The following is a 14210-nucleotide window of genomic DNA, read 5'->3' as shown; positions in this document are numbered from 1 at the left end:
TGCCCCGCGCCGGCGGGTCCCCAGGCCCCCCCCCCCCCCTCCGGAGGGCCCCCCCGGGCCCCGCTGCCCCAGGGACCCCCGTCCTGCCCCACTGACTGCCCCTGCCGCGAGGCCGCCCCCGGCAAAGCCCCGCCCCGTCGCCGGGCGAGGCCACGCCCCCGCCGCCCCCTCCCAACCCCCGAGCCGCGCGGCCCCCCGGTCTTCCGGCGCGTGGCGCGCGTGGCGCGCGGGGCGGGGCGGGAGGGGCGTGCCGCGGCGACGTCTCTTCCGCTCCCCTCCCTGCCCCCGCCCAGCGCGGCCGGCGCGTGGAGCCGGTTGGCGGCGGATCCGGTCGCGCCTCACGAGGCAGCCGCGGGCGCGCCGCCGGGCGGGCGGGGTGGGGCGGGGGAGAGCCGGTGCCGCTCCGGTCCCGCGCCCGCCCCGCCGGCATGGGGCTCAGCTGAGGGCGCCGCCGGTGAGTGGGGCCGCGGGGCGGCGGGCCCGGCCCGGCCCAGCCCGGCAGGTGAGGGAGGGTCGGTCCGCGGGCCGGGCCGGGCCGGGCCTCCAGCGGCGCCCCGCCGCCTCGGGCTCGGCGCGGCCGTCCGCAGCGCCCTTCAGCCGCGCCGGCCTCTCCTCCGCCCGCAGCAGCCCCCGCGGGGCGGCCCGGCCCGGCCCGGCTCGGGCGCGGAGGTCGTGGCGGGGCCGCTGCCGTGAGTAGCGGCCCCCCCGCGCTGCTCGGAGCGGGTCCGGCGGCTGGGGCCGCCCCCGCCGCCCGGGGAGGGGGCGGGCGTGCGGCCGAGAGCCTGTGTGCGGCTTGCCCGGGGCCTCCCGGCCGCCGGTGTCTCCGGACACGTGCGGCGCCCCCCCAGCCAGCGGCCCGGTGGTTCCCCAGCCCCTCCCGCTGCCCGGCTTCGCGCCAGCCGCGGCGGTCCGCTCCCGAGGCCGGCCCGGGCTCTCGGTGGCACCTCCAGCGGCTCGGGCAGAAGTCCGATCGCGCTTCCTCCGTCCGCTCTGCCCGGCGTTCGGCTCTGCCTGCGGGTCCTGGTGACCGAGCACCGGCGCGCAAAGCGCTTCGCTGCTCGGGCGCGCGTCCCCTTATTTTGTAGTGGCGGGGTCGGCGGGGAATGTTAGCCATCAGGTAGCAAAGAGAAACTTTCCCAGCAGAGTGCAAGATGAGGACTCGGAGGATCTCATCCGTTTTTCAGCAGATGAGTCGGTGCGTTATGCTGCTGGTGGCAGAGGTTGCAGAGCACTTTTCTGTCAGCTGGGCTGTGGAGATGGTGATCTCGCGCTGCAAGCACCTCTGACAACCGCAGCTTCGTCCCGGAGAGGAGGCCTGTTTATGCTTGTTCAGGGATAAACAACTACTCGGTGAATTAAACACTGAAATTTGAAAGGGAAGCCGTGAGGCAGTTTTAAAAACTGCACTGATACTTAAGGTGAAGAAGAACAACTTGAGTATCTGCAGTATTGGCGCCAAAAGCTTGCTGCTACCACTAGTGCTCTGGCGTGCCCACAGGGATCTGTGTATCCCTGCAGGTGCTGTGGTTGGAGGAGCTTTTGGAGCCCTTCAAGAAGCTGTTGTCTCCCTCAGCTGAGGTAGCATAGCCTCCAGCAATAGGAGATGGTTAACTCTGAACTGTTCTAACAGGAGTGCTGCTAGTTGTCTGGCCGTGCCAACTGACTGCTTCCTCTTCATCTGAGCTTGCTGAGAATTTTGTTCCAGTTTTAGAATTCGTTAATGTGTTTTCTTTGCTGTATGCACTCACTACAACTGTACAGTATTTTCTTAGCTAGGGCAATTAAGCTTAAGTTTCATTTAGCCTATTCATTCCTCTGACTTTTTTTTTTTGTTTTTTTTAAATTGTAGGTGTCTCAGCCGTTGTATGTATGAGATTTGTCCACACACTGGCTCTTCAGACAGGTTAGCTATATTTTTCTGCCATCAGTTCCACCATCTCTGAAAGAGTTGCTACTTTTACCTTTTATTAAAGTAAAACTGACTTTTGCACAACACTGTGTTATCTCCTGTAGAATACTGATTTTCTTGAACCTATGGAGAAACAGCTTTTTTTGGCATTATATTTAAATATACTCTATGGTATAAGTCAGGCCCTCATAAACTCAAGTGTCCATATTGCTCTCATGTGTGACACTGCTACAGATCTTGGCTGCATGTACACTGAGGAAATGCTTGTCTTGGTATGTAGTGTTGACAGTAGGGGCCACATACTGCTAGATGTGTAAGCTGCTTTTTCTTGTTGGCTAAGTACAAATACAACTTTACAAAGTTTAAAGATTTACTATGTAAACTTTGAACTGTATAATTGACTTGGAAATTTATTGGTACTGACTTAACTCTCCTGACTTCTAAGAAGTGTATGGTTGAGATGGCTTGGTGAAATAAAAATGTTGTGTATTGTTGGTGTAGTCACCTGTGAGGAAGAACACTGGCTTCTGGCTCTATGGAGTGTTCCAGCGTGAGTGCCTAGGTTAGCTAGGAAAGACTGATGTGCTCCAAAGTACTCAGCTTTTAAAGTGCTTTGGAAAATGGGTAAGAGGGATCTTCTTGTTGACTTTGGCTTTGGCCAAAGCTGACTGTCCGTGCCACGAGGAGAAAGCAGGGAAAGGGATCTGAGGAATTCTGCAGAGGCTGTCTCCACCAGAGCTGCTGGACAGCAGCTTCTGCCTTCCCGAATACCTCCCAGGAGCAGCGGTGCTGTTCTAGGTGCTCTGCTTGGTGTCTTCTGGTAGTGCTCTCTAGACTTCGAGCTTACTATGCTCTCACCCCTTAATTTTTTTGTTAGTTGTCTTCTAGAATCAAGTGTCTGTTCCTGTATTTGTTTTTCATTCATCCCTTTCTCCTCTAGGGAGGGCTTGGTGACTAGTTTCATCGGGCAGGCACTAATGCATTCGTAACCTGAAGAGAGAGGGATGAAAGGTCCTAGCTGCCTGGTCAGGCAGCTTGCAATGCCTGACAAGGGAGCGTGGGGGCTGCCTAGCAGGGAGGGAAGTTGCATCACGATGGCTGAGTGTGATTGGGAAACTTTGTGATTCAGTCCTCTTCTGCTAGCGTGCCATGTGACAGGCATGGTGCATCAGACAAGCTGCTTTGCTGTGGTCCTAGTAAATGATTGTAAAAAAAGAAATTTAAAAAAATCTGTATTGACATGCAGCCCTCAGATTAATTTTTCTCATTTGCCACGAGGACGTAGCATCCTCACTGTCTTTAGTGTGGAGTATAAAACAGTCAACAAGACTCAGATTTTCAGTGGTATGGAGACAAATTCCATTTATTCTGTGGGAGTAAAATACCTTTTTATTATTAAAGCTAGATCCAAGCGGGTTACCAGGTCATAGAGGAAATCTGTACTAAAACTGGGAACTGACATGGAAAGGCCAGGTTTTTGTCAAGCATCTTAACCATTGCACCCTTGTTCCCTTTTTCTGGAAACCTTCAGACACTGTTTGCTTTATTTCTGTAAAGTACCAACAGTGGATTACTTTGACTTAGTTTGTCCAAGGTCTGTTGTAGGAATTATTACTTCTAGTGTGAAAAATGTTTGAGTTGAGTGGTATGCTTAAGCATCTCTAACAGCAGGCCAGGGAGAACTGTTCTAACACTTTCCCTATTAAATGTGTGTCTGGTATGAACCTGATGGTAGCTGGCATGGAGGGAAGAGGTTTCATTCCTTTAATACCTTGTGAAACAAAGTCCTTTAGTTAATTCTTCTAAAACTCTGAGTTTTGGAAATTAGAAAATTTCTTAGATCTCATTTTCTCAGTGCCCAAACAGCATCAGCGTAATGTAAAAATGTATGTTTCTTTAGCGTACATTTAGAGTCATCTTTTGAATGGCTTGAAGACTTGCATTGGAGAACCGAGTGTGTATGTAAGTGTATGCCTTTTTGGGCAGGGATTACCGGTTTCCACAGCATGGCATCTAGTATGGCCAAGACTGCTTTTGGTCCGTAGGCACAGTATTGTGCAAATTAGTAGGTCTTGTGTTCTTTCAGTGGCGAAAAAAACCAGGCGTTCTGACTAGTGCTTGGTTATGTTTAGCATGGGAGAGTTCGTACAAAAGAAATCCTAGTTAAAAAATCCTAATTTCCCAATTAGACACTTAAAAAAATATTTTAAATAAGAGTAATGCTAAAGTGTTTGCCTTTCGTGGTTACACAATGAGCTAAAAATAATTTTCATTCATAAAAAAATCTACTTCCTTTGTTAAATAATCTGCTTAGCAGAGAACAAAAGTTCAGTTTGTAGTAAACTGTGGTTGTATTATAGCCTCAAGTCTGACACCTTTATTCCTGATTGAAATAAGACTGTAAACTTTAATCTTCGCTAGCTGAAAGGCAGACTTAAATAAAAAAGGATGGGTGATTCACAGTTACTGTTCAGGAGTTACAGATGTGATCTGCGCAAAGATCTGAAGTGCTATATCTTGCTGCTCCTTTTCTAAAATATATAACTTCAGCACCATCTACATGGAGTGCCGTGCACGGGTTGGGATTGGGAAGGGGTCTCTGTGGCCATGGAGTCTAGCTGCTTGCTCTGAAGTGGTGCAGTGTCGATCGCGTTCGTAATCCTATCAGTCCTACCAGAATTAGCTGCATTTTGCATACATTCTGTATTTTTATTTTTTCATTGTATATTTTTCATTTGAAAGAATTTAGCCCTTTTTTGTGGTTCTGGTTTATTAGAATTGTGGCATTGGGTTGTTCAGCTTAAAGCAGCTCTTTGGAAGAGGACCAGGTACTGGAAATGGTAGCAAGTCCATTACTTCTAGTTGGGTGAGATTTTATGTGGTATTTAAGACCAAAAGACCATCCTTCAAAATCAAAATACCTAACTCTTTCTTTTTTGACCTTTATCAAAGTTATGTGACGGTGACATTTTCAGTTTGGAAGGTACATACAGCAACAAAAATGGCAATTCCTTTAGATTTTATTCTAGCTAGAGGATGTCAAAAAGAAAGGTGATAAATGGCAACGGCTATGAAATCAGAGTTCATGATCCTTATAAAGGGTAGGAGACAGAACAGCAAAATGGGAAGGCTTTTGAGAAGTAGAGAAAGTAGTAAGACCAACTTATGACCTTTTACTGACTTTGAATGTAAGAAAAAAATACATGTAGAGTGTGAAAGTAAGTCACATTATGAAGAACATGTATAAAAAAATAGTAGAGGCAGATATTGGAAAGGCCAAAGTGCAAATGGAATTGCAACTAGCAAGAGGCATAAAAGCTAGCAAGTTTCCTGTAGAAGTACGTTAATAGCAGGAGGAAGATTGGGGAATGTCTCTCTTGATTCAGTGGAGAACGTATGTATCTACAGAAGGTGCAGAACATGTAAAGTGCTCAGTGCCTATTTTGCTCTTCTTCTCTAACATAGTGTCACGCAGGTGCTTAATCTTATTAATGCTTGTGGTGAGGTAGTATTTTATACTAGAGTGTGGCTCCTCTAGATGTTCCTGTGTCAGCTGGCCCTGATAAGCTTCACTGTACGATTCTCAAAAAATGCAAAAATATTATCTAGAAATAATCTGAAGTACTAGAAGACTAGCAAAGGATGAGTCTTCAGAGAGCTCTAATGGAAGAGAGCTGAAGAAGAGGAGTTGAAATCTGACAGTTCACTTTATCTCATTTTTTTCCATCAATTGAGATTAGTAAGCAAACATTCTATTTTCAAGTGCTTGGAAGATAACTACAAGAAGAATAACAGCATGAACTGATTTGTGGCAAAACAATTGTGTCCAAAGTCTAATACCTTTTTACTGCAGAGCAGAAGGCTTTGTGGCTGTGGCAGAAGCAGTGGAGTTCTTGTCCCTGATTGATTCATTGGTTTATTTAATAAGGTTTTCCATATCTTAATGGCCTCATAAGTAAATGGAGACATGATCTGGGGAAAGTAGTCTAGGAAACATGCAAAATTGGGTAGATGATCCTATTCGGAGAACAGTAATTAGTGATTCAGTGTTGAAATGAGAGGTTATGTTGAAGGGTTCTGTCCTGGGTATCGTTGCCTTTAATGAAAGCATCCGTCAACTGGCTGATTAAATGTGCTTATTAAATTCTCAGGGACTGTGTGTTGGAAGACATGATGAGAGTTCAAAACGACCTGAAAAATAGGATGACATTCAATAGGGACAAATGCAGAGTACTGCACTTAGGCAGGAATTATCAGCTGTGCAAATGCAGGGTGAGGAATAACTGGTTAGGCACTAGAAAAAGGACCTGGGGGTGTACTGGATCACAAGTTGAACATGAGTCAGTGTCATGCTGCTTGCAGAAAAGGCAAATATCTTACTGGGATGTATTAACGGGAGTATTGTCTGTGAGATGTAAGGTTTAAGTCCGTTGGCTTTATTTGCTGTTGGTATACTCTCAATGTGCAGACAGCATCTGTTTTGGGTGCCAAAATTCTAGAAGAATTTGGACCATTTGGAAAGAGTTCAGAGGAGAGAAATGCAAATGATCAGAGTTCGAGGAAACAAATTCATAAAGATGGAAGAACATCCAAGTTATTTTGGCAAGAGATGAGGAGGTTAAGGGGAATGTGAGAGATTTCAAGTATTTAAAAGATTTGTAAGAAGGAAAGGCTATTTTCAATGACCATGATGGGCAGATTGAAGTGGGATTAAGTTTCATCAAGGAAAACACCGATGAAGCTTTTGACTTTATCACAGTAAAAATGGTACTTTAAGAAGTCTTTTATTGGTGGCCATGAAGAACAATTTAGTGTGTTGAGAAAGACTGGTATAGTTGGTTAAGGTTGGGGAATAGACTAAACTCTCTATTGATGTTCCTTTCATCTTGTTTTATAGGATTCTAGTTTTAGTGTGGGCCAAGGAGAGGGAAATACACAGAATTCTTTTTGTCTATTGCTTGGTCAATCGTGATTTTAGACTTTGCACAGGTTCAGATAGCTAGACCGTGGTGCTTGTATCTGTTTGGAAACATACGGTGTTCTGGATGTTACTCTCTTCTCTGGGATGCTGCCTTTTGCAAATGGAACAAGCTTTCTTGTGCTGTCAGGTTGTTCTAAACCTCCATGGTGGAGGTACTACGGGGGGGGGGTGTGTGTGTGTGTGACTTCAGTGTAACTTCAGTGTAGCAGAGCACTGAGGAATTTTCAATCATGTTACTAGTCTTAGTAGCTTCAGATTACCGCTTTAGACTCAGGTGGTAACCCTAATGCTTCTGATACATACTTAGAAAGTTCCACCTTTGGCTTTGAAGATCTTTTTGAAGAACACATGCTTTGGTATATTCACCAGTACAGGCAGCCTAAGTGAGGATGGACAGATTTTGAAGTGGAAAGTCCAAATGCGAGTATAGCCATGTATTTTATATATCATTATTTTCAGGCACTCTTATAATTGCTTTTGATTGTCTGCAGTAGACAAAACAAAGGATCCAACTAGTTCTTCTATTTCAGTGATTGATTTGTAGGATAACTGGAATGTGGGGAAACATTTCAATTAACTCTATGCATTTTGCTGTCATACCAGGTCTCCAAATCAATGAAGAAAAGTACAGTCACCCTTGTGAATTCTGGCCTTTAGATCTGCCACAACATTTATTGTCAACAAAATCCTCATTCTGGAGGATGTGTGTAATGCGGTAGTAGATAGCAGGAGCTGAAAGTTCAGTGATGTAGATCAGGGTTGGCCTCCAAGGTGGAGATTGTACAGTGCGTTGGCAGTTACGTTGCATTACCTGCCTGACTTCACCTTCACCCTGTAATAGTATTTCTTGAACTGTATAACTTCTGGGTAGAGATGATTCCTGAAAAGTCCTATTACTGTTGAATTGCTAGAGAATTTTTTCTCTGAGCAGAGGGATAGTTTTTCTTACCTCTGTTTCTCAAACAGGGGAACTGTTTTTATCTTAGAGGAGTGGAGGAATCTTAACATATCTGCCGTTGTCACTAAGTTGTGAAGGCTTGATCCAAAGCCCAGTGAATTCAAAGGTTTGTTCCATTGGCTTGAGCAGTCTTTGGCTGAGGGTGCTGCTGTCTAAAACTGGTGCTTCTGTCACTATAGCAGTACTGCAGATCTGACAAGCCAGCAAAAAGTTCTTTTCAGACCAACTGGTAATTCAAACAGGAACATAAAAGGGCTGTCAAATGTGCAGTCTTGTGGAGTGCATTCTTTGGATTAACCCTATCTTCGGTTGGTCCATTTGGTGAGGACCACAAAAAAGTTAAGTAGTGTTTCAAGGGAGGGTCATGATATTACTTCCCTGCATCATAGCTGTGCTTTATTGCTAGGGACAATCTGCTGAGCCTTAATACTGGCAATATTGAAGATCTGTGGTGTGAAAAGGTTTTGACTCCAGTTTGGACAGCTGGGCTTTAAATGCCAACAATGTATGGATGAAACACAGCTTCTGCCTATTTGTTGTTCTGTACAGTTGTAATGCTGTGACAGTTATCTAGTGTTTGGGTGAGATCAACCCATGGTGAAGGGCATGTGTGTGGAGCAGAGGCAGATGTAATGTTTCTGAGTGAACAGAAGCACTTGGAAAATGACTGTTGTGCAGTCTCTGTTGATTGAAAGTGTACTCGGGCTCTTGACTTCTTAAGTTCTGTTAGTTCATCTACAAATTTTATTTTTTGTTTGCAATATAAATTGCATTTTCTTATGACCATGTCTTTTCCAGCAGAAGTAGCTTTATTATAGTAATAAAGAGGCAAAAATGTAGGAATACACATAATGTCTCACCACAGAAATTGTATGCCTTTTGTAGGGGGAGAGCACAATGAAAAATAACTTACAGTCTTGTCAGCTTGACGGAGTCCTTACCTATATTTGTGTGCTATAGAGTATGCTCGTAGCGTTCTTCTCTGTGCCACTCTTTCCTATATCCAGCAACATCCCTTCTCCAGAAAGACAGCTTTTGTCAGTAGTGAGACTGTTGGCATAATTGCACTCTGAGGATGTGTTATGAAGGATTTTTGTGCCTCAAGCTGATACTGGTGTGCTAGTAGCATTTGTAACACCAGTTCTTAGCCTGTGGTCATTTCAGTAGTGATTGCCTGGTACATTAAATTGCTGCTGTCTCTTTGCTGGAGATTGCTGGTCCACTAACTCCATTGGCAGAAGGGATCATAGGAGCGTTTTGCTAGGTTTCAATGCAAAGTATTTTGAATTTGTGTAGTCTGCATCTTGCATGTGGAACAAACAGAGAGTGCCTCAGTTTCTTCTGCTTGCTGTTATCCTCTGATGGCTTAAATGTCTGGGAAGCAATAGTATATTAAGTGCCATAATTGTCTGTCCAGCTGAAGTCAGGTAACGTTTGTTATATGTAACATTGATGGATGTGGTAGGAGAACTTGCACAGACTGTAGTCAGATAGTAATTGTGCTGGTTGATTAGCTACTGTCAACAGAAGCTCTCTCAGGTTGAGAATATTTTGGTGTGCACCCTGAGAAAATGCTTTCTGTTGAGTTATTGCTAAATTGAAGTAATTTACCTTTTGTAAAGCTCTTTCCTTGGAGGCTGTAATTTTTGATATTCTGGACATTGAGCTCTACGTATGCAGTTGACTTTAAGTTCATGGTGCAGTGTTTTGTGGTGAATCATCTGTTCGGTGTTTCACTGTGTCCTTCCATCTTATCTTTGCTAGATTCTTGAAGTGTGTGTTTTATATCTATGCTTTCCTCCATCAGGGAGGAAATCAGGAGGAACTTCCTCCTTCCTTGGGTGGGCTTGATACCTATAATATCAGATTGAAAGATAGTAAAAATACAGTAACTTGTGGTTGATTCCCTTCTTAATGTTCCATAGAAATAAGGTAATGTTCAGAGCTTCAGTCTTTTTCAAAACCTTTTTGATTGTTTTGCTTTCATTCAGATAAAGTAGTTGCTTGTGAATTTCCTTTCCCAAGTGCTGTGGCTAAGGAGAAACCAAAGTGCATATTCATACAGCTAGTCGTGATAGTGTTTAAGTTGTGTCTTTCCTAAGTTCTTTTGTTCTGCCTTGATAAATGAAGGCATTTTAAAAAACTCTGAGGTTGTTGGTATGTTTGCAGGTGGGATGGGAGGTAAGTTAATGTCTGTGAGGAAGTTGCACATGTGGATTTCTAACCGTATTAATCACACTGGTTTGCTAGGTATCTTGGATGAAGCCTACTGCATCTGGAATCAGGCTACTCTGCTGTAGTTTCTGTAAGGAGTGTACGAATTTGAGGACTCTACAGAGCCTCTACAAGGGGTTCAGTTTATGCTTAAGTCTTATGATCCAGTCGAAGCTTCAGGGTGAGTTGTCAACTTTGACAGAGCTGCCCTGTGGTCACTTTTATGTAAACTGTGAATGTCCACCCCCTCTTCCTTTGTGTAGAAAGCCAGGCTAAAAAAACATTGCTTACTTTGTGTTTCAGGTGTTTTCAGATATATTGTGTTCTGCCCATGATCCCTTTACTGTGGGGTTCGAAGTGTAAGACGGGGATGGGGATTTGGGTACTGTGGCACCATCTGGAGTAGAAGTCACTGGATTTGGAGAGTCTCCTGGGAAGTATCATTATATGACTCTACCTGTGATGTCTCCTTGACTGCTGCTCTTCAGGATGCTGGGCTAAGTGCACATTTGATCTGACCTTTCAGGGACTGTTATTTTGTTACTCTATTAGCCTTCAGCCAGGCTTTCTATTCTTTGGTTATTTTCATTCAGAGGGTATAGAGTAAAAGCTACTTACGCATTTAATGTATGTGGAGGACCGTGGCAGTCCTTAATGGTAATTTAGAAAGCTGACCTCTGTTTTCACCTAACATTTATGAAAAAACAAGGCTGATGGGGGAAATCTGAGTAGAGCATCTGGACCAGAGGTATCTGAGAAGAGGCTACTTCTGAATATTTGGCTAGACAGTGGTGATATTTCAGTTTGTGAGGTCAACGCTTGAGGAAAGAGTGCTCCTTCATACATTTAATGTACTTACTTAGAACACTTCAGTCTTGGTTTTAAGAAAACTAACTTTCCTCCTTACAGCAGAGAAGGTGGATACAGTTACATCTCTTAGTACTGTTATAAAAAAGTTCATAGGCTAGGAAAAAAAAAAACCCTTCTAAAAAAGGTAGCTCAAATGTGGATGTAAATATTGCTCTAGACATGGTATGTTAAAGGAAAACTTCTCCTTTTAGGTAAGTCTGCAGGATAAAAGTTAAGTATAAATAGAGTGATAACCAAAAGCTATTGCTTGCTGGGAGAAGCAAGTCTGAAGACCTTTACTGACTGTCATCAGTGCTGAGAAGATTGCAGCACTTGAAGGGAGATCACGTGTCAGATTTTTGCAGAGTCTGTTTCCGTTATACAGGAGACATCTCCCACTGCTTATGCTGCGGAAATCATTCCCAAGAGGTACACATGCGCTGCAAAGTATCATTTGGACTGAGCTATATAAGGCAATGATGAAATGTATTGTAGTAGGCTGCTGTGCGTTCATTTAATTTCTTGGATTGTAAAAGTCCTTCTCCGAGGTATAACTGTTTACTAAATATCTAAAGCTCTTCTGGGTTTGTAGGACTGTTCTGAATGACTGGGATATAGTAGCTAGATGGATGTGGGCCAAAGTTTACATTACAGGCATGAAGGCATTGAGTTAAATGTTACAGTCCTGTATGTCTCTTCTTTTCTTGTCTTTGTCAAACTTCTGTTCATGGACGTAGAGAGTGGAACTTTCCCCCCCTCGATTTTCTCATCTTACCTCATCTGCAAGTAAATTAATCATTTTCAGGAGCTAAGCTGTCAGGTTGTATAAATTCCTGTGCATAAGAAAATCGTCTTCTACAGCAGTCTAATCTCTGAATGGAACTTGTTGGCAGATTTTTCTGTTACTTATTTCAGTTACTAGAATTTGATCAAGGCAAATAAATTGTCCTGCTTGACGACTTAAATTGTGTTAAATTCTTTGATACAACCTTTTAACTTTAATTTTTAGTGTTGTAGAGTTTTAGCAATTTCTGTCATGCATCGTATTTCTATTGATTGGTGGTTTGGTTGCACACAAGAAGAGCTCTTTCCTTGAAGCCTTTCTTCTAAGTAAAGCGAATGTGCCACATACTTAAGGCTTTGTATCAATTTATTATGACTGTTTAAAAAAATTATACTTTCAGTAAACATTAGAAAACTCAGTTTTAAGTGCTGAAGTTTAACCTATTTGCATGTATAGATCTTCTTACGGAATGAATTTTTAGAAGTGAGTACAATTTGGTTCTATTTCTGTTAATCTGGAAGATATTCTACATGTGTGTATTTAGCAGTCACATAGTTGAACTTTAAGAATCTTACCTCACAACGTCAGGGAAGTGAAGAAATACTGCTTTGTGTCAGAACGCTCAGCTGAAAGCAACGAAAGGTACTAAGTCATACTTATGATGGGATAGAAAAGAAAGATGCTAAAGCAGATTGCTTGCTTATGATGAGTATGACTGGTTCTCAAACTATGCTGTGGTCATAGCTGTATGCCAACTGTATGTGCTTTTGAGGAAACAAAAGTTAAATGTCTAAACTTTAGAGGAAAGTTCGTCTCTTGTGATTAGTCTGGTTGTGCTTGATGATCTCCTTGTAAGCAAACAGAAATTTGATTCAAATGTTCTTATGTTAACCTCAAAAATATTTTCCAAGAATTTAGAGGAAGAGGAAAAAAGTCATTGCCTCCTTTTACTGAGCATCCATACTACAAAAGCAAATATATCCCAGGAAGCAGATACTCTGCATCGCACAATAAGGCGGCAGCCACGCAGGAAAGGTTGGGTTCTTGGCACGGCCCCTGAGGGGAAATGCTTCCTTGAAAGGACCCATTGTTGCTGGATCTGGGTCTTCAGAGTCCCAGTTCTCCACTAGAATACTTGCAGTTCTCTTGGTGCTGGGATGGGGCATCTTTGCCATCTCCATTATCTGACCATAATAGTCTTGGTTATTTAATCAAATAGAAGGACTGAGTAAAGTTCATGCCCCATGCAAGAGAGGAACATCTTTTTGGAAACAGCTTCAGTACTTAGCTATTGAAAACTCATGCTGGGTGTAATGGTGCCATGCCTTACCCAAGGTATTTGAAACAGTTTAACTTTCTCTTCCAAGAATAAATAAAACATTTCATTGTCTCTGTTGTCAAAGTCTGTGAATTGTAACCCAAATGTCTAGAATACTCTTCCAAGAGCGGAAAGAAACAATAAGCATCTAAAATAAATGTATGCTTTATTGGATTCCCTGACTGTGGGACAGATCTTCTTTCCCTCGTGGCAGCCAGGTAGGAGATCCAGAAATCTAAAAAGGAAACAAGGAAAGACTGTATTTCTGTGTGCCTGAGAGTGAGAACAAGCTTTGGGCAATTTTGACTTTTGGTGCTTGATTTACCAGTTGAAAATTTGCATTAATGTAAATAGCTGCTGCGTGAAGTAAGACAAATGAGATGCCTGGAAGCCTAGGTGGTTAAGTGTTTGACTAGTTGTCCTTGATATGACCGACTGTGTTCCTAAATTCTCTTCTAACGTGTCTTCAACTTGTGCATGTGCTATTATGTTAACAACAAATTTTAAAGTGGTCTGAAAATAACGATCTGAAGAGCAGTTAAAAGTAAGTTTTGAGTATAGTATTGGCTATAGTACTTTGTTGTCATGATGAATTCTGATACTGAGTTTATTGTTAGATGTAGAATTATCTTTCCTTAATGTAGCATATATTCTACTATAAACATTGCAATTGCTATTGCAGCCTGCAAAAAGTATACTTTACAAAGAATACACTCTACAAATGTAAATACAATTTTGGTTTGGTGATTGTTGGATACAATGGTCTTCCTTAAGCCTAAACACAGAAACAAAAGCTTGTATTATAACAGAAAGCCCAAGATGGGAAGTGATAAAATAGGTATTGAGTGGAGGGCTTTGTTAAAATTTAGCTCGTGTACTTGTAAAATTTCCATGTATTCATTAAACTATTATGTCATTCTTATTGTTAGAGCTTGGTTAGTTGACTAAAGTGTTAAGCTTTGTTTGTAGTACAAATTATAACCTTAACTCCTTTCAAAATATAGCTGGAGGTTTTTTGATCTTTCATGGTTCTTCTAGCTTGTATGTCTTACCCAGACATTTATTGTTCATTCTGTGGATAACTTCATATTTAAGGGTTCAGCCTCAAGCTACTGGAGAACTGTAAATTGCATTGGCTTCCATTCATGTAAGGTGCATTTCTCAGATTGAAGCTGCCTCTCAAGGAGAGTGTCTTTT

General features: G+C 43.0%; 1 protein-coding gene across 6 annotated transcripts in view; it reads left to right on the top strand.

Moving 5' to 3' along the window:
• Positions 1-292: 292 nt before the first annotated feature.
• ATP13A3 (ATPase 13A3) overlaps positions 293-14210 on the top strand; it is a 61164-nt gene continuing 47246 nt past the window's right edge. For 2 of the 6 annotated variants that reach the window (XM_030028610.2, XM_030028605.2), the window contains exons 1-2: positions 293-454; positions 1850-1903. In XM_030028610.2, the coding sequence (XP_029884470.1) occupies positions 1866-1903 (38 nt within the window). In that variant the 5' untranslated portion in view covers positions 293-454; positions 1850-1865. Of the gene's footprint in view, positions 503-1849; positions 1904-14210 lie in introns of those variants that run through there. The other 4 variants (XM_030028606.2, XM_030028607.2, XM_030028609.2 and 1 more) reach the window with 4 other exon arrangements.

This window comes from Aquila chrysaetos, chromosome 10, assembly GCF_900496995.4.
Source record: "Aquila chrysaetos chrysaetos chromosome 10, bAquChr1.4, whole genome shotgun sequence".
NCBI lineage: Eukaryota > Metazoa > Chordata > Aves > Accipitriformes > Accipitridae > Aquila > Aquila chrysaetos.
This window is presented reverse-complemented; position numbering and strand designations above follow the sequence as displayed.